Source organism: Suncus etruscus, chromosome 2, assembly GCF_024139225.1.
Source record: "Suncus etruscus isolate mSunEtr1 chromosome 2, mSunEtr1.pri.cur, whole genome shotgun sequence".
NCBI classification, from domain to species: Eukaryota; Metazoa; Chordata; class Mammalia; order Eulipotyphla; family Soricidae; genus Suncus; species Suncus etruscus.
The window spans coordinates 23,387,417-23,412,153 of NC_064849.1; the positions used below are offsets into that span (position 1 = coordinate 23,387,417).

Genomic DNA, 24,737 nt, shown 5'->3' on the forward strand with positions numbered 1-24,737 from the left:
TCAGTAGTGCTTAGGGGTTACTCCTGAAATCACCCCTGGCAGGCTTAGGTCAGCCATGTGCAAGGCAAATGGCCTACCCACTGTGCTATCAATCTAGCCCAATGTCCTGCTTCCTTCCTGATGCTGTCAAGATAAAGTTAGAATAATTTATATTTAGTTCATGGTAACTATAATCTATTATATAATGTTATTGTAGAAAATAGTTTTTGTTAATTGTCAAGAGGAAACAGGTAAAAGATAAATGTAGATACTTTATCCTAAAAAAGAAACTAATAAAAGAATCACTAATAAAAGTGGTTTGCTGATCAGTAAGCATTGAGAAACAATATTTTGAGAATCCATCCAAGAAGTAGTTTAAGGGGCAGAGTAATTATATAGTAGGGTGAATGCTTACCTTGCCAATAGCCAACCCAGGTTTGATCCTGGGACCCCCCCCCCCTCAATTGGTCACCTGATCTACTCTAAGAGTAATCCCAGAGCAAAAAGTCAGGAGTAATCCTGGAGCACTGTTGAGGTCCCAAACCCAAAACCAATAGAAGTACTTTTTATCCATTTGAATGGCTATTATAAAAAAAGAAATAACAAATGTTGGTAGATATATACAGAAATAAAAATTTATACATCGTTAGTTGTAATGTACAGATGCTCTGGAAAACTGTGCAGTTATTCTTCAATAAACTGAAACTACAATTCATCTCTAAACTTGTATTTCCACTTCCAATATTCAGAAAAGATGGAAACAGGAACACTTGTGTTTTTAGCCATAGTCAAATCCACATTACTCATAAGGGGCTGGAGAAATAGTACAGTAGCACTTGTTTGTACACCTGGATACTTCCAGAACTATTTTCTAAGTGTAGAGTGGTTCTTGAGCACTGCTAGGTGTGGCCCAAAAGAAGAAACAACAAAACACAAATCCACATTATTTACAATAGTCAAAAGGAAGAAGGAAGAAAGAACATTCTATGGCAGGAAGAATAAATAAGATGTATATTACATACTCATACAAAACAATATTGTTCAGTCTTGGACAAGAAGGAAGCTCCTAATTCATCATGGATAACCTTGCCATCATTGTAACCAAGGGAGAATTGACACTTCAATGAGATTCCCAGGCTAGTCAAAGACACAGACTATAGAATGGTGCCTGTCAGGGACTGAGATGGGAGAGAGAAGAGACTGCTGATGCTTCTCAAGGAACAGTTTCTACTGAAGATGAAAATGTTCTAGAGGGGAAGGTGGAGATGGTTATTAGTGCCTCAGAAATGCAGTTTTCTTTAAAATGGCACAAACCTTCCATTTCATCTTATATGTATTTTAAAATATAATGTTTTATTTTATTTTTTAATAGTTTGTTTGGACTCTGGAGTCCACTGTCTGGAGATATTGTTTTCAGGACCACAGTCTGTGGTATTTTAAAGATAGGGTCTCTGGTGGAAAATAGCAATAGAGTGATAGATAATTTCCATAAGTCTTTTTGCCTCTCCTTTGAGGGGAAAAATGTCTTGAGCTGTCCATAGCAAAGCAAGATCTGGTGAACATTGACAGTGTCAATAGTTGGGTTATCAAACTATTGAGAACCTTTCAAGCTGAAAGATAAAATCTACCTTGATGCTCTGTTGAACGATTCCAATAGTGCTTCACTAGTTCCTGCAGATTTTCACAGAATTAAAACTCTAAGCTGCAGAAGGAAACCACAAAAATTGCTCCACAGAAACTATCCATGGTTTTCCTTAACATGAGAAACTTAAGTAAGCAACAGTTAAGATAGTTTGGATGCTTAGAACAGTGTTTTTCACTGTTCTTTTTGTGCAAAGACACACTTTTTTCATGAAAAAAATCACGAGACACACCACCATTAGAAAATGTTAAAAAAAATTTTAACTCTGCCTATATTGACTCTATATAAAGCAATTTCTTAAATAGGAATCAAATAAAAACAAAGAAATTTTTTATAATTACTTTATTATGAAATAATAAAGTGTTTTATAATTGTTCATATTTTTGTTTACTACTCAGTGCGAAACCTGGGCATGTTTGACCCTGACTGGTCTATTTGTGAGCCTGGCACACCCGACAATATTTCACAGCACACTATTGTGCCACGGCACAGTGGTTGAAAACGCTGGTTTAGAAAGTCCAGATAATTCTTCTCTGTCTTTCCTTTTGTATCCCATTTGTATTTAGGAGAAATGGTATTTCTCTGGTAAAACATTGATTGTGCTGTTATTATTGCAGGGAGACAGAGGGGAGCCAGGACTTCCAGGATTACCAGTAAGTACCCTGAGCAGGCCATGTTCTTTCCCTTTGTCATCCACACTAGTTTGGACCAGTGACATCATCTGCAGAGCCCATTGCAAAATGAAATTTTATTTCCATTTCTAAATAATTATTAATAATTCCAAAAGGGTTATAATAGAGCATTAAATCAAACATGACAGCACCTGTGAAGACATCCTGGATTCTCAGCATGCTTTCTCTGTTTTTTCCTTCTCTCTGATCATTGGGCATTATTTGCACTTCTTTGGTTAATTCATTTTTAGGAGGCAAAATTTGATCAGAAACAACATAAATGGTGTATTTATTTTAGGTGGAAATAAATGATTTTTCCTGTTGAGTGAAATATATAATTAGGTGATTATGTTAGTTTTTCCACTTTTTGTGGGGAAAGTATTTTGGGTTACACTCAGCGTGCTCAGGATGTATTCTGGGCCTTACACTTATGGATCACTCCTGGTGGACTTGAGGAACCATATGGAATGCCAGGGATTGAAACCAGACTGGCCCTGTGCAAAGCAATCACCCTACCTGCTGCACTATTGCTTCTGCCCCAACACACAGTTGTAAATCACTTGATGTCGACAGGGCATTAAAGAACAAAATGCCTCTCTTCATACTTCCAAGACCGTTAGCAAATTTGCATGTAATTATGCTACAGAAAGTAGTTGTGGCTGATTCATTGATTGGGATTTGAAAAGAGCATTTCTACTCACTTGGACTTATAGTTACACTTAAAAATACACTAAAAAGTAAAATTACTATGATATACTTATATTCATTATTTTAAAGCATCCTGAGATTTTTAGGATTGTGAAACCTATGGAACTTAAGAATAGCTATTGACAAGTTTTTTTCCTTTGTTCTCAACTTTCAGTTATTAAAGTAACATTGCATTATAACATATATATTTCAAGTGTGTCATCCAAAATTCCTATTTGTGTATGCTCTCTACTTTTGATATACAGGGTCTATTAGTAAATATATAAATTGATTCCCAGGGCTTCATTTAATCAAACATGTAGGTGTTTATCACATCTACCAAGGTGCTGCTTCCCTCTAGCTTGGTGTCCTTCAATGTCTGCATCAGAGCTGCTGGAAAGAGTCTTCAGGAGTATATCTGCATTCAGGATCTTGAGTTGGATGGATGTTTTGTCCATGCCGAGTTATGTATAGGTCAAGATGTGGGAGTATTACAGCTTTCCTAACAAATGAACTGTATTATCTCATGTTTAGGGATCTAGGGGTGCAAGAGGCCCTTCAGGTCCCATAGGCTATCCAGGAGAGCCAGGACCCACTGTAAGTACACCCCCTGCTGATTCTGTTCCCCTCATAGTCAGACTAAGGTTTAAATTGTAAGTCTGGGTTCAGGTATTGGGGGTTCTGGAAGAGATTCAAACAGAGATATCCTGCCAGTTTACCATTCCAGTATAAATCCATCATGGCTCATGGTCTCAGGATTTAGAAACAATTCTGCCCAAGTAGAAAGTCCATTGTGAAGGGTTTCAAATCAAACATTCCCTAAAAGGACTCTGGGGAAACCAGCACAAACACATTTTAATTTCTGGAATGAATTATTTATTGATATTTTTTGTCATTTATTAGGGACTGCCAGGCCAGAGTGGGAGCCCAGGCTTGAAGGTAGGTTCTCCCAACACTATCTCCCAACAAAACCCATGCATTAGAAATATATAAGCACTGACAGTAGTTGTTTTCCTTCTCTTCAATGCCCAATTATGTAACAAATCAATATCATACTTCTTATCCAAAAATCTTCCTCACAATGATTACTTTGATCTTTGAAAGTAATTTTCCTCTTTTCTCTTCCAGGGCAATCCTGGTATAGGAGTAAAAGGGCAGATGGGAGACCCGGTAAGAAAGTCCTTTTCTAGAGAGACAAGTATTAAAATGCTATTAATATTAAAATATTATTAATATAATACAATGTTATGATATAGTTAATATGATATAATTATAAAATTAAAATTAAAACAATATTAAAATATTATTCTGCCTTCCTTACATTGGCAGCTGTTACTGTTCCTTAAGTTGGGTTCATCTTCATGTCTCTGCCCATTTCTGAGTAATTTTTCCACTGCTAAATTACACCATAGCCCTGGCCTGCTTATGACCATTTTAACAGAACTGAAAACACATTTTACCCTATCAACATTTCTGACAACATGCTGTATCTGGAATAACAATTTATTTAATTACTGATTTCTCTGGATTCGATTTAGAAACATTCTTAAAATTCTCAATAATCCAAAGAATCATAAATTAACACATAGGGGAAATAAAGAAAAACTGGAACCAAAATCATCAAAGAACACTATCTCCTAGTACCTCTCTCTAGCCATCATTCACTGCCCTTCCCAACTCTTCTCCATAGTTCTTTCTGCTGAAACTTAAAATTTAGCAAGAATGAGCTCTGGAGATCTGTCTTAAAATGGCAGGTGCCCAGAAAACAATCTTAAGAGGTGACTAAGAGGTGGTGAGTGCAGATTTCCACTCAGCTATTAAACATCTAGAGTCTATGGTAGGAACTTGGAGGGATCTACCAGAGTATCCAGGGTAGGGACCTGGAGCAAGGCAGTTTTGCTGTGTTAGAGGCCTGGTTGGGTAAATTAAGTTACAGTCTCTTGCAGAAATGATTAGGAACAAAAAATGTACTGTGAGATGATGAGAGGGGAAAAGCTTCTGATATAAGATTGAAGGTATAGGTGGCAACTTAGTAAAAACTCAATCACAAGAACAAAAGGACCTTGAAGTGTGCCCCAGGACCGGATTTCCCAGCCTTGACACATCATGGAGAGAGGAGCATGGTTAGCAGCATACACACACTGGATTTCAGTAACATCCCATCCTCCCATTGGTGGGGAGGAAGGAAGCAGCCAATTAGTCCTCCCCTTCTTGAAAACCACTAACTGAAGTAAAATAGACTTAAAAATGCTTCACCAGCACGAAAAGTCACAGGTCTCTGAAAATGTTTGTCCAAACCCCCAGAAGCCCTGGTCTCCACACCTCCCACATCTGAGAACAAATGTTCTGTTTGATAAGCAGCACCGGCTAAGCAAACTTAGTATTTACACCATCAGAGATGAAAGTTTAGGTCAGAGTGATGTGGACATGTTAGCTGCTTCAATTATCCAAAACATGCCTCTTTTTATGGTTTTGGGTTGTCAGGCAAATAAAATTGTCCTTTTGAAACTTTGTGGCAGAATTCTCCAATGTTCAAAATATTCTTACCCACCCATTTTAAGAACCATATTTGCACTTAATATTACTTATTTTTCCCAGATGGGATTATGGATCATATGCATTTTGTTCTTCATACTTTATTTTCTTTAATTATATATATGGTGTGCCAGGGATTGAACCCTGTTCAGTCATGTGCAAGGCAAATGCCCTTCCACTTTACAGTCGCTACTTGCCTCCTCTTTGTAGCTTTGACTTAAGTGGGCTTAAAACACTTAAAAAATAGTAATAGGAGTAATGTCTTGAAGAAGTTTCTTGTTTGTCAGCCTTTAGATGTTTACTCAGATGTATTCCAGTTGCAAGAATGAGCCTAGTCATCTTTACAAATGTATGCTACTCATTTATCATACGCTAAAGTTAGTGCTTCTCTACCATTGCATATTCAAGAAACTGATTGTACATGTTCATGAAACTGGTCTTTTGTATTTTTTCTGTTTGCTTTGTTTTGTTTTGGGGCCACATCTTTTGATGCTTAGGTGTTACTCCTGGCTCTGTACTCTTGATTCACTCTTGATGGTTCTCAGGGCACCATATGGAATACTCAGGATTGAACCTAGGTCATCATGTGCAAGGCAAATGCCCTATTATAATATTGATCGAATCCCTGTATTTATTTTTTTATTAAAACATTTCACTTTGGGGCCGGGTAGGTGGCGCTGGAGGTAAGGTGTCTGCCTTGCAAGCGCTAGCCAAGGAAGGACCGCGGTTCGATCCCCCGGCGTCCCATATGGTCCCCCCAAGCCAGGGGCGATTTCTGAGCACATAGCCAGGAGTAACCCCTGAGCGTCAAACGGGTGTGGCCCAAAAACCAAAAAAAAAAAAAAAAAAAAAAAAAAAACATTTCACTTTGTCTTTTGGGTCACTCTGGGCAATGATCTGGGATTAGTCTTGGCTTTGCAATCAGTGATCACTCCTGATAAGATTGTAGGGACCATATGGAGTGAACGGGATTGAACCTAGGTCTACCACCGCAAGGCAAGAGCCTTACCTGTACTTACTCTATCCTCCAATCAGTTGGGGTCTTTAGAAAGGGCTACATCAACACCAAGAAGATTAAAAACAAATAACCATCATAAATTCTTCATTCTATTTTTTTCTTGGGTTTAGTAGTGAATTACAGGTTTTCATTTACGCTTGAAACATTTCACCCCTAAGCCCCACTGATCAAAGCCATTAATGACTTTAACCATCATCTATTTGAGGACTGAGTTTGTTCCACTCATTGAAATAAGGAGTAAGCACTGTGTGTGCTTTATCTAGCTAATAAATAAATTTTTTGAGACAGGCTATTTTATAATCCCATTTCATAGGGAAGAAAATGGGATTTAGAGGAACTAAGGAAATGAGAGAGAAGAGAAATTTAAAGGCAATTGCCTAAGGGCCTAGTATGCAAACACTGATAGCCTGATTTGTTACTTCTGACACTGGAGTTAAAAATAATACAACTATATTAAAAACATATATAAAAAACATTAACTTCTAAGTAAAAGTGAGGATTTATGGTTGCATTGGGGGTAAGAGCAATTCAATAAACATCTTCTCCTGAAAAATAACATATATATGTATATGATTACTATATATAACATAATGAGTAGTATGACTAATGATTTTATAGAATTTTTAAATATTGTCAATGTACAGAAAGACCCTAATTCTAACTCAAGTAGTTAGGTAAATAGTAGTCTAATAAATAATAGTATATTCTTATGACAAGTGATTGGGTTTTGAAGAATTTTTAACATAAGCAGAAAATTCTAAAAGTAGATGTGAAGAGAAAACGCAAAATTATTTTAAAATTTAAACTTTTAATGATGAAATATATGAACTATTTTGTGTATTTTAGATTATGTTTATATATTACTGTATAGTCTTTATGATTATAATATATTTTAGAATTATTTTTGAGATTCCATTAATTACATATCTATATATATATGAACTTCCATATGTGTACCCAAAATATTAATGAAAGGTTATCTTTATCTGGTAGAATATAGGTTATTTCTTATTTTTAACAAATATATATTACTTATAAAAAAACAAGAAATACTTTTCAATTACCCAATAATTTTTGTGATTTTTATTGAAACCCATTAAAAACAGGACTGTAAAAAAAAAAATACCATTAGAATTTTGGAGTGAATTTTGCTTTAAATTAAAATTCAAAAAAATACAAGCTCTTATTAATTTGAGGTCTTTGCCTTTTTTTAAGGGTGATGTAGGCCTGCGGGGCTCCCCTGGACAGACTCTATTGGTACAACCACCTGATTATTATCTCTATAAAGGAGAAAAGGTAATTCCAAACTTTATGTATTGCAGTTATGGTGTATATTTCCTGAACATGTACCTGTGCCAGCAAAAGGCTGAGTATGCATCACACATTAACACCAGGCAATCTTAACTGTCTGAATACTTGGTTAGTACTAATTAGTTGCATTGTACAAATAATAATTAGTTGCATTGTACAAATTGGGAAAATGAAGCTTTGACATGTTGCCAATGCCTTCAAGTTTGCTCAGTGGCTGAGTTGCAGACTCAGCTCCAGATATTGTTCATAATCTCTAGGATTTAGCAGCTCATTAATGTTGTCTTTGATACAGATGCTGAAAGGGACACTGAGAGTCCTCTTGCCCTTTAAGTGTTTCATATAACTTCATGTTTTGATCATTGGAAAGGCAACAGATGCAGAGAACTGGGCCAATAATAGATGCTGGCAAACATGTATTATTCTGCCTTCTGCTGACATGTCAGTGACATTTTGTGTGGATTCAGTGCTTGATTTTTAGTTACTCGATGACATGTTATTACTTGACCAGAAAAGATGTGTTTCTCTCCCTGGTCACATTCCCTGCATGCATCTGCTGTTGGTTCTATAGGGGTCAGACCTGTGATGCACAAACATTAGATCCGAGAGTCACAGATTTCTATATCCACTGGGTTTGTCACTTATTAGCAAGAATGAAAGAATAGTTCCTCTAAAAAAATGGTTGTTAGCAAAAGCTAATTTCTAAATTAGGTGGAATTTTCCCATTTAAGAATGAGCAAGGGGGCCGGTGAGATAGCACAATAGTGGGGCATTTATTTGCCTTGCATGCGGCTGATCTGGGAGGGACCTGATTCCTGGCATCCCATGTGGGCTCCTGGCCTGTCAGGGGTGATTTCTGAGTGCAGAGCCAGGAGTAACCCCTGAACACTGCCCGGTGTGTCCCAGAAACCAATCAATCAATTAATAACGTTTAAAAAGAAAAAAGAATGAGCCAGATTATATTCGTTGTTGTTTTTAGGGTATAAAAGGAATGCCCGGGATGACTGGACCACCAGGACCACCAGGACCCAAGGTAACATATTAAAATATCTTTTTGCAATATGTACCCTGTGTTTTTTAATTTAAGAAATTATTATAAAAGCTGGAATTATAGCACAGTGGATAGGTTGTTTGCCTTGCACGCGGCTGATCTAGTTTTGATCCTGACATCCCATATAGTTCCCTAAGCCTGCCAATAATAATTTCTGATCACAGAACCAGGATTAACCCATGAGTGCTGCTGGATTGGCCCAAAAGCAAAGAAATGGGGAGATAGAGATAGAGAGAGATAGAAATAGAGAGAGAGAGAGATTATTGCATGGTTAGTTATTAACACTTTAAAATCAAATAGATTCTGATAATTTATAATTTGGTTGAATATGCCTTGTAAAATATTGGTTTTCTTATCTAACTCCATATAAAAATTGGCAGAAGATATGAAGACTTTTTCTCAAAGAAGAAATATAGATGGACAAAAGACAAAAGACAAAAAAAAACAAAAACAACTCTACATCACTAGTCATCAGGGAAATGCAAATCAAAAAAAATAAAAACAATGAGGTATCATCTCAGAGACTCCACATCACAGAAAGTGAGAACAACCAGTGTAGGCATGGATGCTGACACAGAGAAAGGGACTCTTTCACTGATAGTGGGAATGCCAACTTGTCCAGACTTTTTGGAAAACAATTTGGAAATTGAGCTCCCATATGATCCAGCAATATCACTCATAGGGATATATTTCAGCAGCACAAAAACACAATACAAAACTGCCCTCTGCACTCTTATGTTCATTGATATTCAGCACTATTTACAATAGTAAGAATCTGGAAACAATCAAAGTGCCTGAAAACAGATGAGTGGCTAAAGAATCTATGGTACATCTACATAATGGAATACTATGCAGCTGTTAGGAAAGATGAAGTCATGAAATCTGCATATACATGGATAGACATGGAGAGTATTATGCTGAGTAAAATGAGTTGGAGGGAGAAGGATATACATAAAATAATATCATTCATTTATGTGATATAAGGAAAATAAAATATAATGTGGTAATAATATCCAGAGACAATAGAGAGAAGTACCAGGAAGACCAGTGCACTTTCCACAAATAGTGGAGCTGTGCAGTTAGGGCAAAGAATGGATCACTATGATAATGATAATTGAAACTGATCACTTGGGACAATAACTGAGTATTGTATGAAGATAAAGTGATAGGCACAGTATCCCATCATTAACAATAGTGCAAACCATAGTCTTTAAAAGAAAAAAAATGGGTGGCATATATATATACTTACACTACATATATAGAGAGGGGGGTAGAGTGCCTATTCCAGAGGGAGGCAGGGGGTCAGCGGAGGGAAACCAGGGAGATTGGTGGTGGAAACATTAATGGGTGAAGGGATCATGCATTGTAAGACTGAAACTCAATTTTGAACAACTTTGTAATCACAGGGTTTAAATTAAAAATAAATTAAAAATAAAATATTTAAAAGTTTGAGTATGTACAGGAACAAATTAAAAATATTTGTTTCCCTTAAATAAGTAGGAATTTGTTTTTATTTTGTTTTGAATTCCATGCTGCTGAGATATTGTTTGCATGAAAACCTCGAAATATTGTCATCTCTTTAAGGGTGAAACTGGCATCGGACCCAAAGGAGAGAAAGGCATTCCAGGATTCCCAGGACCTCAGGTAAGACTCCCACATCATCTCTTTCCCATCTGTGAGTCTGGATGCTTTTCTCTCACATTTTTTAAGACTACATCAATGCTTTTGAGTGCTCAAAATGTTTTGTCAAAGAGGTACAATATATCTTAGACAGGTAGAATTATGGAAGTAAGAACTGAATGTCCCACAATATTGCTTCCATTGTCATCATTTTGCTAAAAGAAACCAGCAGAAGATAAGATTGGTGGGGATCATAGGGTTGTGTCATTTTCTGCCTGGCTCAGTGTCAATATAATAATGCTTGGATGTATTCCTTTATTCTGTATTCTTATTTGGCATAGAAAGTGCTGATCTAGGAACAATAACTAAGGAACACACATCATCAGGCCTCAGCCATCAGCACACACACACATCACCAAAGATTCCTCATTCATGGAGTCTGTAAGGCCACATCCCCTCAGGCATGAGCATTGAAGTTTAGGTGTCTCTAGGTTTAATACTTAATGGACAACATTGGCTTGCATGATAAATTTCATTGCTCTTAGAGCACAGAGCAACTATAAATCTCCAGACAAATTATACTGCAATAATTTCAAAAGTATTTAGCTGCTCCCCCAGCATAAACATTTAGTTAAATAAATTAAAATTGAAGAGCAACAACAAATGTTCCTAATTTTAAACAGTGGCAAGGACTTGGCTTTTTCGAACAATAACTATGATAAAAATGGTGAGGAGCAGAAATGTAATGTATTTTATGTTTGCCTTCTTTTATTTATCTTTATGATTAGCTATTCATGCAACATCCTCAAAAAGTATAAAGTAGTACATTGACCTGGTTCATGCATTTTTATTTAATTTTTCTTACGCTAATTTTTATTTTTTTTTACTAGGGTAGCCCTGGTTCTTATGGAGCTCCGGGTTTTCCAGGATTAAAGGTAAACATGCAGATAATAAGTATTTCTTTTTATTAGCAAGTGACATTTAGAAGTTAAATAAGTGTATGCAAACACACACCAAATAATGAGAAATAGAAAAATATTTACTTTATGAAACTGCATCACATATGGTTCCCAGAGCACATTGAGGAGTAATTCATGAGTGCAGAGCCAGGAATTACTGAGCACTGTTGGGTGTGGCCAAAAAAAAAAACACTTTAGGTATAGATGCAAAAATGAAAGCATAAAAACTACTATATTACAAATTGTATTCAATTTGCTGCAACCTGGTTGAAACCTGAAGATATCATGTTGAGTGTAGTAAGCCAGAAGTAGGACAAACACAGGTTAACTTCACTTATTAGTGATTATTAGTTTGGATCACACCCGGCAGCATGCAGGTGTTACTCCTGGCTCTGTGCTCAAAACCACTCCTGGCAGGCTTGGGGGACCATATGGGATGTTGGGATTCAAACCACTGTCTGTCCTAGATCTCCTAGATCGGCTGCTTGCAAGGCAAACACACTATCTCTGTGCTATCTCTTCAGGCCTTATTAGTGATATTGTTAGGGTTCGAGTTGACACCTAGACAGTGCTGAGAGTCAAAGACTGCCTTCAATAATCAAGATGCAAAAGGAAGTTTATTCAGCTTGCAGAGGTCCAAGTTTCATCCAACCAAGGGAGTCTTGATAAAGGCTCTGAGGCAAATCTTCAAGCAGTTTAAATAGAAGTTACAAGCATTAACATAACAACATTTCATTGTATAGATGTATTAATCTATCATTGATTTTTCTCAGCTTTGGTCATCCAGGGACACTCTGACCCAAACCTTCAGTTGTCAAGGGAGCCAGCCCTGTCAGATAGAGTGCTCTGAGCTCACTCAACCCTATTCCTTATTCCTTGAGGGCACCAACTTTGGTTTTTATTCCTGAGTTAACTTTCTCTGCCTTAGCTCAGAGTGAAAAAGTACATTTTACTAAGGTTTGGGCTTGTCTTAGACTAGGGCTCTTATCATGGACTCACGGGACTTTGATTCTTGGTTCTCACAATATAAGAATAACTGGATAAGAGAAAGCAATGTAGTAAGGAGAAGGGATGTCTAGATCACCCTTGACTCCTAAAAAGTACAAAGAAGGAAAGAAACCATGAAGGAAGGAAGATGAGAAAGGGAACTAAGGAGGAAGCAGGGTTAGGAACTTCAGGTATTGGTAATGTGGAATGGTCTAGCTATATATTGACCACAGAGTCAACAACATTGAAAACAGGAGCTCCAGGGTGCTGGAGTGATAGCACAGATAGTAGGGCATTTCCCTTGCATGCAGCTGACCCAGATTCGATCCCTGCTATCCTATATATACCTCTGAGCCTGCCAGGAGCAATTTCTCAGTGCAAGAATTAGGAGTAACCTCTGAATGCTGCCATGTGTGGCCCCAAAACAAAACAAACTAAACAACAGAAGATCCAAACTACAAACTTTAAAATGTGCCTGTCAAGGTGGCAAGAAAAGTGAGTAGGAGGTGGGGGATTAGCAGGGAACCTCGGGACACTGGTGGAGGGAAGTTGAGAGTGATGGTAGAATTGGTCCTAGAACATTATATGTCTAAAACTGAATTATCAATAACTTTGTAAATCATGGTTCTTAATTTTAAAAAAATTTTGGTTTTACGGCCACATACAGAGATGTTTAGTGTAACTATTGATTCTGCACTCAGGAATATGCCTACCATGCCGGGGATGGATCCTGAGTTAGCTGCAAACCAAATGCCCTACCTCCTGCACTAGCGCCCTGAACCCTAGAAATGTTTTTTAACTGTCCATTGCAAAGTCATAGAGATAGGAGGCTGGGTACTTAACTTGCACAAAGCCAACCCAGGTTTGATCACTCGCACCCCATATGGTCCCTAGATCCCCACCAAGAGAGCACAGATTCACAAATATACCGTGAAAACCACCACCCAAGGTGTCCCACCAAAAAGCCGGTAGCAACACCAATTCAAAGTTAAATTTTTGTCCAGAATCTCAGTCGATATTTATAGGATTTGTCACTCAACCACATTTTAAGTATTTTAATGAAATTTCTTTCCCATATACTGCTAAACTGAATATAATAAGAAATCTAAAAGAACTCTACCTATACCGAGATCTCTAGACAGAGGTCTGATTTTATCACCCATGACGGAGTAGAAGTCTTCCATATACCACAAAGGCACCAAGGGGAGAGTAAATGAACATGCAAGGAGTCTATAGTTATTCCCATGACAGTATATTTCAAGGGTGGAGGAACCTTGTATCTCTTAGGCCAAGGGAATTCCCTTTCTAATGTCCCCAATATTTACTGTGCCTGTGTAGGAAAAAAAAAAAAAACAGCACAAAATAATCTTTTTTATTTATTTATTTATTTATTTATTTATTTATTTATTCTTTTGTTTTGGTTTGGATATTGAAGTTGTTATCTCTAATTTTTTTCTCCTTTTTGCACTCTGTTATGTTTTTATTTCAGGACCGTGTTATTAAGTGGTGCTTGTCTTTATTGCTGTAATGCTCACTGAATTTTTTTTATATTTCCTCTTGTATTGCTGTGGTGTTTCACTTTCTTTTCCCTTTCTGCTCTCAAACTGAGGTTGAGAGCCTCTAGAAGGACTCCACCCATATTCGGCTTATTTGATTTTTACCCCATTTCATTGCTTTTCTTTTCTTCAAACAAAACCACATAACTTGAACTACCTAGTTCTGCCTCTCAAATAGAGGGGGAAATAATGGAGAGTACCAAGACCAAACAGTTGTATGATCTCTAACTAGTAAGCTAGACACAGAGGAGACCACTTATACTAGTAGCCCAGGGGGTGAAGGTGGGGGATATGGGATGCAAGATGGTAATGGGGGTGGAGGGAGGACAACTTTGGTGATGGGAATGCCCCTGATTTAATGTTAATATGTACCTAAAATATTACTGTGCAAGATATTTAAGCCACTTTGGTCAAAATAAAAATTATAAAAAAATAAAAAAATAAATAAAATAAATAAAAACTAAAAAAAAATAAAAGAACTCTACCTAAATTGTTTATCATAATTGCCAATCAGCAATTATTGGACTGTTTTAGTCTATGCTAGGATTAAATAAATATATTTAGAAAAATGGAATCTGATTATTTTCCAATCTCATGTGTGTGTTTTGTGTCACACAGAGATGTTTAGGGGCTACTCTTAGGTTGGTGCTTTGTAGTCATTCTCAGTGGTTCTTGAAATTGCATAAATAAAAGTTGCTGGGGACTGAACCCAGAGCTCCAATACAGTGAGCATGCTCTCTAGCCCTTTGAGCTATATTTCTTTACCCCTCATCACTATTTAAAAAAAGGCATGTTTGTATTTTTTTTTATAGGGGGAGCCAGGACTGCCTGGAGAACCAGGACCATTTGGATTTCCTGGCCCAAAGGTAAGAAAATCAGCCTATTAAAATGTGGTAAAATTTTGTATCTCTCTTTAAAATATATTTTTAAGGGCCAGAGAGATAGTACAGTGGGTAGGACACTTGTTTTGTACTCGGCCAACTTGGGTTTGAGCCCCAGCATCCTTAAGCACCTCCAGGAGTAATTTCCAAGTGCAGAGCCAGAAATTATTGAGCACAGAGGCCGGAGATGTGGCGCTAGAGGTAAGGTGTCTGCCTTGCAAGCACTAGCCAAGGAAGGACCGTGGTTCGATTCCCCAGGCCTCCCATATGGTCCCCCACCAAGCCAGGAGCAATTTCTGAGCACTTAGCCAGGAGTAACCCCTGAGCATCAAACAGGTGTGGCCCAAAAAACAAAACAAAACAAAAAAAGATATTGTTAAAAGTTTCAGACTAATTGAAAATATAACTTTGAAACAGACAGCTAACTTTATATATACTCTCATTTTTGCATGCTATAAATATTATGCTTACTTTTGGTAAATAATCTTATAGATGACTGATAGGGAGCATTCCAAAATTCCACAGGGATCATATAATGTCAGGACATAGATGGGTGTGAGGGAATGTGGGACACACTCTGCCTTTCATGACTATACTTTATTTTTTTTGTGAACCTGTGATCTCATCTTTAGCCCTTGCTGAAAAGGATGTGGGATCAGCTAAAAGACACAAATAAGAGTAACTATATTTGCTGCCAAAATTGCATGTAGATGCAGTTGCTCTAAGCAAATAAACTTGTCCTAATGGGACATTCATGCTCACAGTAGATCTATAAAACTTCCTGTTTCTAAGGTATCTAACTTTTGTCCATTGAACAATCTCATTGGAGCTAAATATCATTGTTCTTTTGTGGAATCTTTGCCCCTTGATGTGCCCTGTTTATAGATTTACCCCCCTTTTTTTTTTACTTTAGAATACCATGAAACATTCATTTCTCTTACCAGCTTATAATGCTTTTTCTCATGTGAATGCCCTCATGGTCCTTTTAATATTTACTGAATTCCAGGCAACTGGGGGGAAAATGCTCTTTCTAAGAAAAGTGAATGAATGGATAATTTCAGGGAGATCCTGGTGAGCGTGGATACCCTGGACCACCAGGTGCTTTGATGACTCCTCCTCCTCCATTCAAAGGTTTGTGTTTCATTTAATTTTTCCATAAGGTATGGGGTTTGAATGATCCTGACAAGAGTCTGGCCCAATATGGCCACAATTTTCCCATAATATAGGCTAAAATTATGGAATTTATGCCACAAATACAGAACTATACAACTCTATGTAGAGTGTATATTGTAAATGATAAAATTTACCTTGAACTTATCACTGCCAAAGGTTAGTGCATCTTATTTTCTCTCCCTTAGCATGGAACATACAACTTAATTTTATTATGTGAAGCCTATACTGAAATTTTTTTATGCTACTTTTCAGAACCAGAGAGACTCATTGTTAAACAAGTGTGAAGTTGGCCAAGGATGTGACTCAGCAGTAGAATATTTGCCCAATGTGTGTGGCCTAAATTCAATCCTTAAGCACCACCACCACAACACCCACTCCATGTGTAAAGAACTAGGGGTGTATCTCAAAGAATTGGAGTACATGATTTGCATGCATAGGGCCCTGAGTTCAATCCCCAGAAAGATATGGTCCTCTGAATATCACCACGGGTAGCCATGGATGCCTCTTAATATCCAGCACCACTTGGATGATTCCCAAACACCACAACAAAAATCCATAAAATCATTTGAATATTGCTTACCAAGATCTTTCATCCCAAGTCAGCTGAAATAAATGACAAAGCATACAAAGGTTGGCATGTCTGCAGAAGTGAGACGGCCCCAAGGATCTAACTCTAAAGTGGAGAAATTTTCAATATGATGAGAAACTCCAAAACAGTCTCCTAACAGGATAGTTCCAAGTCTCAAAGAAAGCAATTGTGTGTGGATTTTAAAATACATTTTATAGGTGTGTATTTTATTTATAGATTGTATTCCTTTCTTGGCAGGTCCTCCAGGGGATCCAGGTCTCCCTGGCCGCTATGGAGAAATGGGGGATATAGGACCACCTGGTCCCCCAGGCCTACCAGGTAGACCAGGGGAAGCCTGCCCAGGTACAAATCTACCATCTTTCTCCTGTTAACTGGACAAAGACTTCTTACAGCTTCACCCAGACCAGCTATTTTCAGCTCTAGTTGGCACTGAAATTAAATTATCATAGATAGGTCTCAAGGTATTGATGTCTGAGTCTATTGTAGACTAAGAAGGTCCACTTGCTAAGGGTTGAGCCCAGTTCTCTGCTACTATAAAGCACTTCCCCATTTCCAGTTAGGGTTAAAAATCACTGAACTCAAACCAGTTAATCAAGTAGGAGAAATACAGGAGCAGACTGTCCACCCTAAATAACCTGATCAGCATGTCAGGAATGTGGTGAGGAATGTGAAGGAAAATTACTATTTGGGCTCCACACAAAATGATCACCTGCAGCTAAGGTCTGGGAGTCACAGATGGTAGAACACTTATTTGCACTCTTTACCTTCTTGAAAGATTTTTTTAATGGACACCTATTTGTTAAATTCTTACGCCCAAACTTAGGTTCCAACTAAATCTCTTACATAAAATGTAGAAATGAACATTTTGAACTTAAAAAAATCATCTGGTTAAAAGTAAAATAGCAAAAAAATAGCAGTCTTCCCTTTTTCCAAAGGCTTGAAAAATAATCTAATAACATCCCTGGGTCCCCAAACTAACTAAAACCCCTGTAGTTCAGAAACATTGATGAAGAGCTTAGGAAAGAATGCATTTGGTGGGGGTGGAAACAAAAGCCTTCTTATTCCTTCCAGCATGGTCTGTTATTATTCCTAGTAAGATTAGAAGTTTTAGTGGATATTTGCATCCGATGCACCCAGGAGAGCTGATTAAATATGTTAGGGGAAAAGTCTGAATAAATATAATTTTATATAGCCTGTGTCTATTGTTGAATGTCAGAGGAGGAGTTGTAAGTTTCCTAAGAAAATCAACTATTACAGGGTTCTTGTTTACTCCATCTCGAGTTAAGTTTATGCCTCATAGGCTCTGCTGATCATGAAAGCAGTGAAACTTTGGCTCCCTCATTTCATCTTCACATATATACATGGGGTGTTGGCCTAATTGAGTAGAACTGCATAAGTCCCATATAGTGCTATGGTGGTCAAGGAGCATTAATTACACTTTGGACTTAAATTTCTCCTTTGGGGTTTGTTGATCATTAAATAGTGCCTCCAATGGATTGAATTCCCAGCCCAATGGGGATAAATATCTTTTATCTCTAGAAGATTCCAAATCAAACATAAAGGGAAATCTTTAAATACCTTAAGTCTATATTTTTTTAAAGAATTAGCCCAGAGGCCTTACTTTCTTTTTTTTTTACATTTTTTAAGCAATGTGGTTAAAAAAACTGTTGTTAGTGTGGTTTTATTACATAAAAGTTCCAAAACTTGAAGCTGCAACTCTGTTAGAAATATCATTTTGGTGCTGGGTATGGTAACATTATACCCCTAAAACATTATAATTATTTGTGCTATTGTATTAATGAAAATAAACATAGATTTTATTACATTTATTTCTCTGCATGCACATGTATCCATATAGACATATTATTGGGACACAATTTTTTTAGAATAATATTTTCTGGTATTTGTTGAATTCTTTCCTACTACATTCTTTTGGGATAAATTATTTTAATATTGTCACAATTTAATTGAGTTTAGTCAATCGGTGATCTATGGCATCCATTGTAATATTTGTTCCTGTTGAAATGAGATTTATTTTTGATATCATTATTAGTATCCAGGGCCACCCAGTGCAATTGTAGAAATTCTGAGTCAGAATTTAGAAAAGGCATGAATCAAGATGGCAACCAAGCCCACAGAAGCACATTCTCATTTTGTCTCAAGTAGAAACTTCCTTTGTTTTATATTTGTAATACAATCAATATCGAGAGTCTACGAAGGTCAATGTAACATGCATATTTAATTTATATGATTATGTATATGTTTATTTCCCATGAAACAAGCAGAATTTTGGTCAAACACCTGAGACTAAATTTTAGTCTTTCCACTTACTACAGTGAAAAAGTTATGACTTTCACTTTTTGTTTGTTTGTTTGTTTGTTTTTTGGGTCACACCAGGCAGCGCTCAGGGATTACTCCTGGCTCCACACTCAGAAATCGCTCCTGGCAGGCTCAGGGGACCATATGGGATGCCGGGATTCAAACCAATGACCTTCTGCATGCAAGGCAAACGCCTTACCTCCACGCTATCTCTCCAGCCCCATGACTTTCACTTTCCATGGACTAAAAACATCCCAAGTTCCACTATCTATTCCTTATTGTAACCTCAAATTTTTCATCTACAGAATGGAGTTCTTCATGGAATTGAAAGAATTTAGCGCACCAGACTTATAGGCATGAGGTTAGAAACTGGACAACTGCTACCACCCCATATGCCAAATGCAAACTCAGTGACCATTTGTAGTCTCAGATACATAAAAAAAATGTGCATTCTCCAGTACACTGTGACCTAGTGTGTGTAGGCAACAAAACAAAAGTTGTACAACCCCTGGGTAAGAAACTAAGTACGCATGTGCAAGCACCACAACTAAAGTGTACAATCTCTAGTCACTGTTGCAACAAAAAATGGGAAATAAAACAGGAGAGAAAGCAGTAATTTATACATATACAGATCTTAGAGTACAGACCACTATTTGTTAAAGACTCTAAATGTTGGCTATTATCCTCATTTCTCTTATTTATCTCTAAACTCTCTATACCTCATTTATAAAGTATAACTTTTCAAGTTTGTTTGGGAAGAAAAATAATGGCTGAAAGTCGGTGTAAAAAATTATATACTGAACATATGGACATGAAAATAAAGACCATTAACTACCATGCTACACTCCTGATGATGAATAGGATTTCAGCTGAACTAATTATTTAAGAACCTAGTGACTTCAAATAAGTCATGTCACTCTGTGTTTTAAGAACTCAGGAAAGGCAAAGCTGACCAGTTCTAATTTAGATGATCTTCATATGGCTACTTACACTGGAAACTGAGGGTATGAAATTCTCCCTTAAATCTCCTTCTGGTATCCAGTTTCTCTTTGTGGGTTTTGTATTAAGTTTCCTTAGAGCATGGTGATTTTTACATTTTATTTTTATTGAAACCATTGTGATTTACAAAACTCTTCATAGTTGGGTTTCAGATATAGAATGTTTCAGGGATAATTCCACCACCAATGTCGACCTCCCTCAACCAATGTTCCCAGAGTGCATCCCATACCACCATCTCCTATCCCGAAGATTGCCAACATAACAGGCCCATTTTAAGTTTTGATTGTTTAAGTTTGGGTCTCATGATTTTATTGTTGTTGTCTCTGGCTTGGACATTTAGCTCTATCTTTTTTTAACACCATCAATGCACCTGAGACCTCATGACCCCTGTCCACCATTCTTTTATATTTTGTTTCTCCTCCTCCACCACTCAATTTCTTTCCTTCTCCTCACTATATTCTGGGGCCTAGAGTGTTCTCAATAATCCCCATTTAAACAACTGTATTTCTTCAAAATGTGGTGATTTTAGAACAGTAGGAAAGTTTCCAGCGTGGATCAGGAATCCAACCCTAGTGCTTTCTGTCTCAGGAAAAAATGTTCAATCACACTGAATAATCTAGCCTGAAAAATCATGAAGGATCCTTTCTACTATACTCCATTCATACAAATAATCACAAAAGATGGTTACATCCAGGGTAAAAGGACGTCCCACCTCACATCACTTTTTGCCAGACTTTATAAGAGCTATGAGGGATGGGGCTACAAGTATACCAGGGAACCAGATCTACAAGAAGATGAGAGATAAATCTATGATAGCCTAAGGAATGGGAAATACAAAATGAAGGACAGTATATACAAAGGCCTAAAAGATTTACAAGAACCTGAAAGAGATACAAGAGCCTGAGGAACAGAGGTTAGATGGCAGCTATCTTCGAAAACAACAAACTTCCCCTAAAGTAATGCTGGAACCAGGCATGTATAGGATGACACAGCTATGAAAAGTACCCACTCTCACAAACAGGATTCAGATTTAGTCTTTAATTGGAGAATGTCAAAAAGGAGGAGACTGATCACTGCTTCATTGCTCACTTACACTGCTTGAAACACCTAATCCTTCACTGAGCAGATGCGATTGTACTCTGTGACTTTAATTGATTGTTCCTATACAAAGACTATGAGTTATCTAGAGAGCAATAAAGAAGCCAAAGCATCTGCTGAAGTACTTGAGATTTAAGAGGAAGAGACCAGGTTCAAAGTCAACATCTCTGTGCTCTCCATCAATCTGGGTGCCATGGAATTTGATTTCCTACATGAAAAATGACCCATATTTTTCTTTGCTAAATATGCTCATATATTCATAGTGATCATGTCATCAAAGTACAGATTTAAGGAGATTATTTTAATAAAATAATATCCCTTTATTTCCAATAGCTTTAGCTATTTTAGGACAGTAAGGAAAGGCGGTTTCCCGAACTCATTTTATTTTTCTCTTGTGTGCTGATTTGCAAACAAGTAAATTTTTGCTTATTTATTTGTTTATATGGTTTGTTCATGCCTTAACTTTGCTATCATTTTAAAAATATTTATTGAGATTTTATGATTCACAATACTATAATGATGGTTTCTGATGAACATTCCAGCACTATCAGCAGGGTACCTATCTTCCTCCTCAATGACACAAACACTTCTCCCTTTCAACACACCCTACCATCCACCAACAACTCAATTGTGTGGATCAGTTCTCCCATTGTATGTATCCTGAAGTCTCACATACGAAAGATATAGAAGAAGCTGGGTTATAGGAGTGTTTCTTCAGATCACTCAAATTTTACTATTTAGCTTTATATTGCTGTCTTTCTTCCTTCCCCTTTACGACAGTGAGGGAGTTGCACACTCTTCTTTGCACACCTATAGTACTCATGCATGGTCTGGCTGTGGTGCTCATTGGTGCACAGAAAGATTTTTCTGCAGGCAGTAATACATCCACATCTTTTAATGGGAGTAAGGGGTTGCACTTGCAAGGGGATGCACACTTTCATTGTGAAGCTCAGACATTTTCTAGCAGCACCAGGAGCTCCTACAGGGAAGAGCTACTGGAGAAGTGTTCAACCCATGTGGTCAGCACTAGAAAGCAAACTTGCAGCCCTCACACTGCAAGGCAGTGTGCCTGCTGCCATTGAGCCTTCATTAGGAAGCATGCATGAGTTATTTTAAAATAATATTTTTCCCTCTTAAAAAATTCTACAACCCAAGGAAGCAAAACTGATTTTGATTTCGCCTAGAGAAGAGTTTACACTGTGGTTACTTTCTATATTTCTCTTGAAGGCCTGATGGGACCACCTGGACCACAAGGTCTTCCTGGTCATCCTGGACATCCAGGGGCTGCTGGAATTCCTGGGAAGGTGACTTATGCTCCAGGAAAACCAGGGAAACCTGGGCCACCTGGGCTGCCTGGAGAACCAGGGCTGCAGGGAGAGCCAGGATCAAATGGTAACATGTGCCTCCTTCACGTTCATTAACACTTATGTTGCATTTGATGTTTGCAGTGTGATTCAGAAGCTCTATTGTCTAAACATATAATTCATCTCCTTTATCATAAATCAAGTTATATGGGTAATTCAAAACCTGTACACTGATGTATGAACTCTCTCAGAATGCAGGTGAAGACATTTGCTGGCAGTATTTCATAGGAGAGACAACTTTCAGTGTTTAGATGTTTTCATTTTTTCAGAGTTAGATGGACTTTATTCTACAGTCTTTTTGTGATGATCTTCTGTCTCAGTTGATATTTTACTATTCCCTTCTCAACATGGGAAATTATTTCCACATAAGATTTGGATCGTAGGTGAAGCTGGAGAGATAGTACAGCTAATAGAACCCTTGCCTTGCATGTGACTGACCTAGGTTCAATTCTAATCATTCCATATGAACTTCTAAGCACCTCCAGAAGAAACACTAGAGCATCACCATGTGTGACACCCACTTCTCGAAACAAGAGTAGATCTTTTGTTATTTGCCTTTATTTTGTTATGAATGCACTATGTTGTGCCAAATTTTAAATGTATCTTTGTTTGTTTGTGTTATTTTTTGGCTGTTTTTTTGGCCACACAGAAATGCTCAGGGTTTACTCCCATACTATCTATGTAGCTGTATTTTTGCTTGTGCTCTAGCATATTCTTTTGACTTCCCTCAATAGAAGATGATTAGAGTTGCCTTCCTAACTCTCGGCCCTGCCATCCACTCAGACACACACAATAGGAATTATAGTTAATTTCATATAATTTTGCTTAAATCCATGTTCCCCATTTAAACTATATAATTAAATAATTGCTGTTTACCACTTCAATCACAAAATAATAATTATTTTCCAGCACATTTTTTAATAATTTTATTGTTTTCCTTGTGTGCTTGCTTGATTTTCAATAAATCTACTCCCTGTTAATTCAACTTCAATCCACCTTGAATTATAGAAATCTCAGAAGAGTACACGGTAACTCATTAAATTTTCAATTAGTCATATCTTTGAATCAATGTTTCATAAAACTTTTGGAGATCTGTTCAAATCAGATCACATTCTTAATCTGTTATTTTTTTATCTTTATTTAAGAACAATGATTTCAAACATGATTGTAGTTGGGTTTCAGTCATAAACAGAACACCCCCCCCCCTTCACCAGTGCAATACCTTGCTTATCCTGAAAATTTGTTCACTCTCTCATTTTCTCTTTCCCTTCATCTCTCTCTCTTTCTCTTTATCTCTCTCTCATTCTCTCTCTCTCTCTCTCTCATTGTCTATAATACTTAGGGGAAGAATTTTTTATCATTAATTTTCTTAAATTGCAAAAGCTTTTGCTGCAGTATTATTTTTTTGTTTGTTTTATTTTGATTGTTTTGGGGGTCAGTTTGGATAATACCAAGCTGTGTTCAGGGCTTACTCCTGCCTCTGTGCTAAGGGATCTCTCCTGATGGAGTTCAGTTTGGTCTGTGGTGTTAAGGAGTTCTGAACTAGAATCAGTTGTGTGCAGGAAGGAATGTGCTTTACCTACTATACTATCTCTCTGGCTTCAGCTATTTTTAAAATGTTTTCTTTAATAAACACTTGCTCTTATTTCAAAGATAGAATATTTTCTTCATCTTATTAAATTCTTGAGTCTCCGGTTGTCTTCTTATTGCATTGTTTGCTTCCTCCAATAAATTGGTCATTGGTTTTGTCTATTAACTTTGAAAAGTAACCTTATCGGGCCCGGAGAGAGAGCTCAGCGGCGTTTGCCTTGCAAGCAGCCGATCCAGGACCAAAGGTGGTTGCTTTGAATCCCGGTGTCCCATATGTTCCCCTGTGCCTGCCAGGAGCTATTTCTGAGCAGACAGACAGGAGTAACCCCTGAGCACCGCCGGGTGTGACCCAAAAACAAAAACAAAAACAAAAAAAAAGAAAAGTAACCTTATTGCTTTGCTCTTTCTTTAGCAAATTACCGTGTTGGGCCTCAATTTTTGATATGTCAATTCCACTTCTTTGGAAAAGATTTTGCATCAGTTTACTTCTTTCTCTGCTTGTCCTACTGTCTGCTTGGTACTCAACTTTCTAATGCTTAAAAAGTCCATATATAAAAATATATAAATATAAATACAGGCAATTGTATGATGTCTCTTTTCCATTTTCTTTTTTTATTAACCTATGAAAAGCCTATCTTATATGCATACTAACATAAAAACACACACACACATATATATATGCTGTTTCTTTTCCCCTCTTGGGGATTTTAC

At 37.2% G+C, this 24,737-nt stretch overlaps 1 protein-coding gene across 1 annotated transcript in view; it reads left to right on the forward strand.

Moving 5' to 3' along the window:
* Positions 1–24,737, forward strand: part of COL4A4 (collagen type IV alpha 4 chain) — a 124,627-nt gene that overhangs the window by 31,344 nt on the left and 68,546 nt on the right. Inside the window, exons 8-19 of the mRNA XM_049768923.1 lie at positions 2,239–2,274; positions 3,514–3,576; positions 3,883–3,918; positions 4,108–4,149; positions 7,748–7,828; positions 8,820–8,873; positions 10,476–10,535; positions 11,402–11,446; positions 14,826–14,879; positions 15,956–16,025; positions 16,894–16,998; positions 22,300–22,464. Coding sequence (XP_049624880.1) covers positions 2,239–2,274; positions 3,514–3,576; positions 3,883–3,918; positions 4,108–4,149; positions 7,748–7,828; positions 8,820–8,873; positions 10,476–10,535; positions 11,402–11,446; positions 14,826–14,879; positions 15,956–16,025; positions 16,894–16,998; positions 22,300–22,464 — 811 coding nt within the window. The remainder of the gene's footprint in view (positions 1–2,238; positions 2,275–3,513; positions 3,577–3,882; positions 3,919–4,107; positions 4,150–7,747; positions 7,829–8,819; positions 8,874–10,475; positions 10,536–11,401; positions 11,447–14,825; positions 14,880–15,955; positions 16,026–16,893; positions 16,999–22,299; positions 22,465–24,737) is intronic.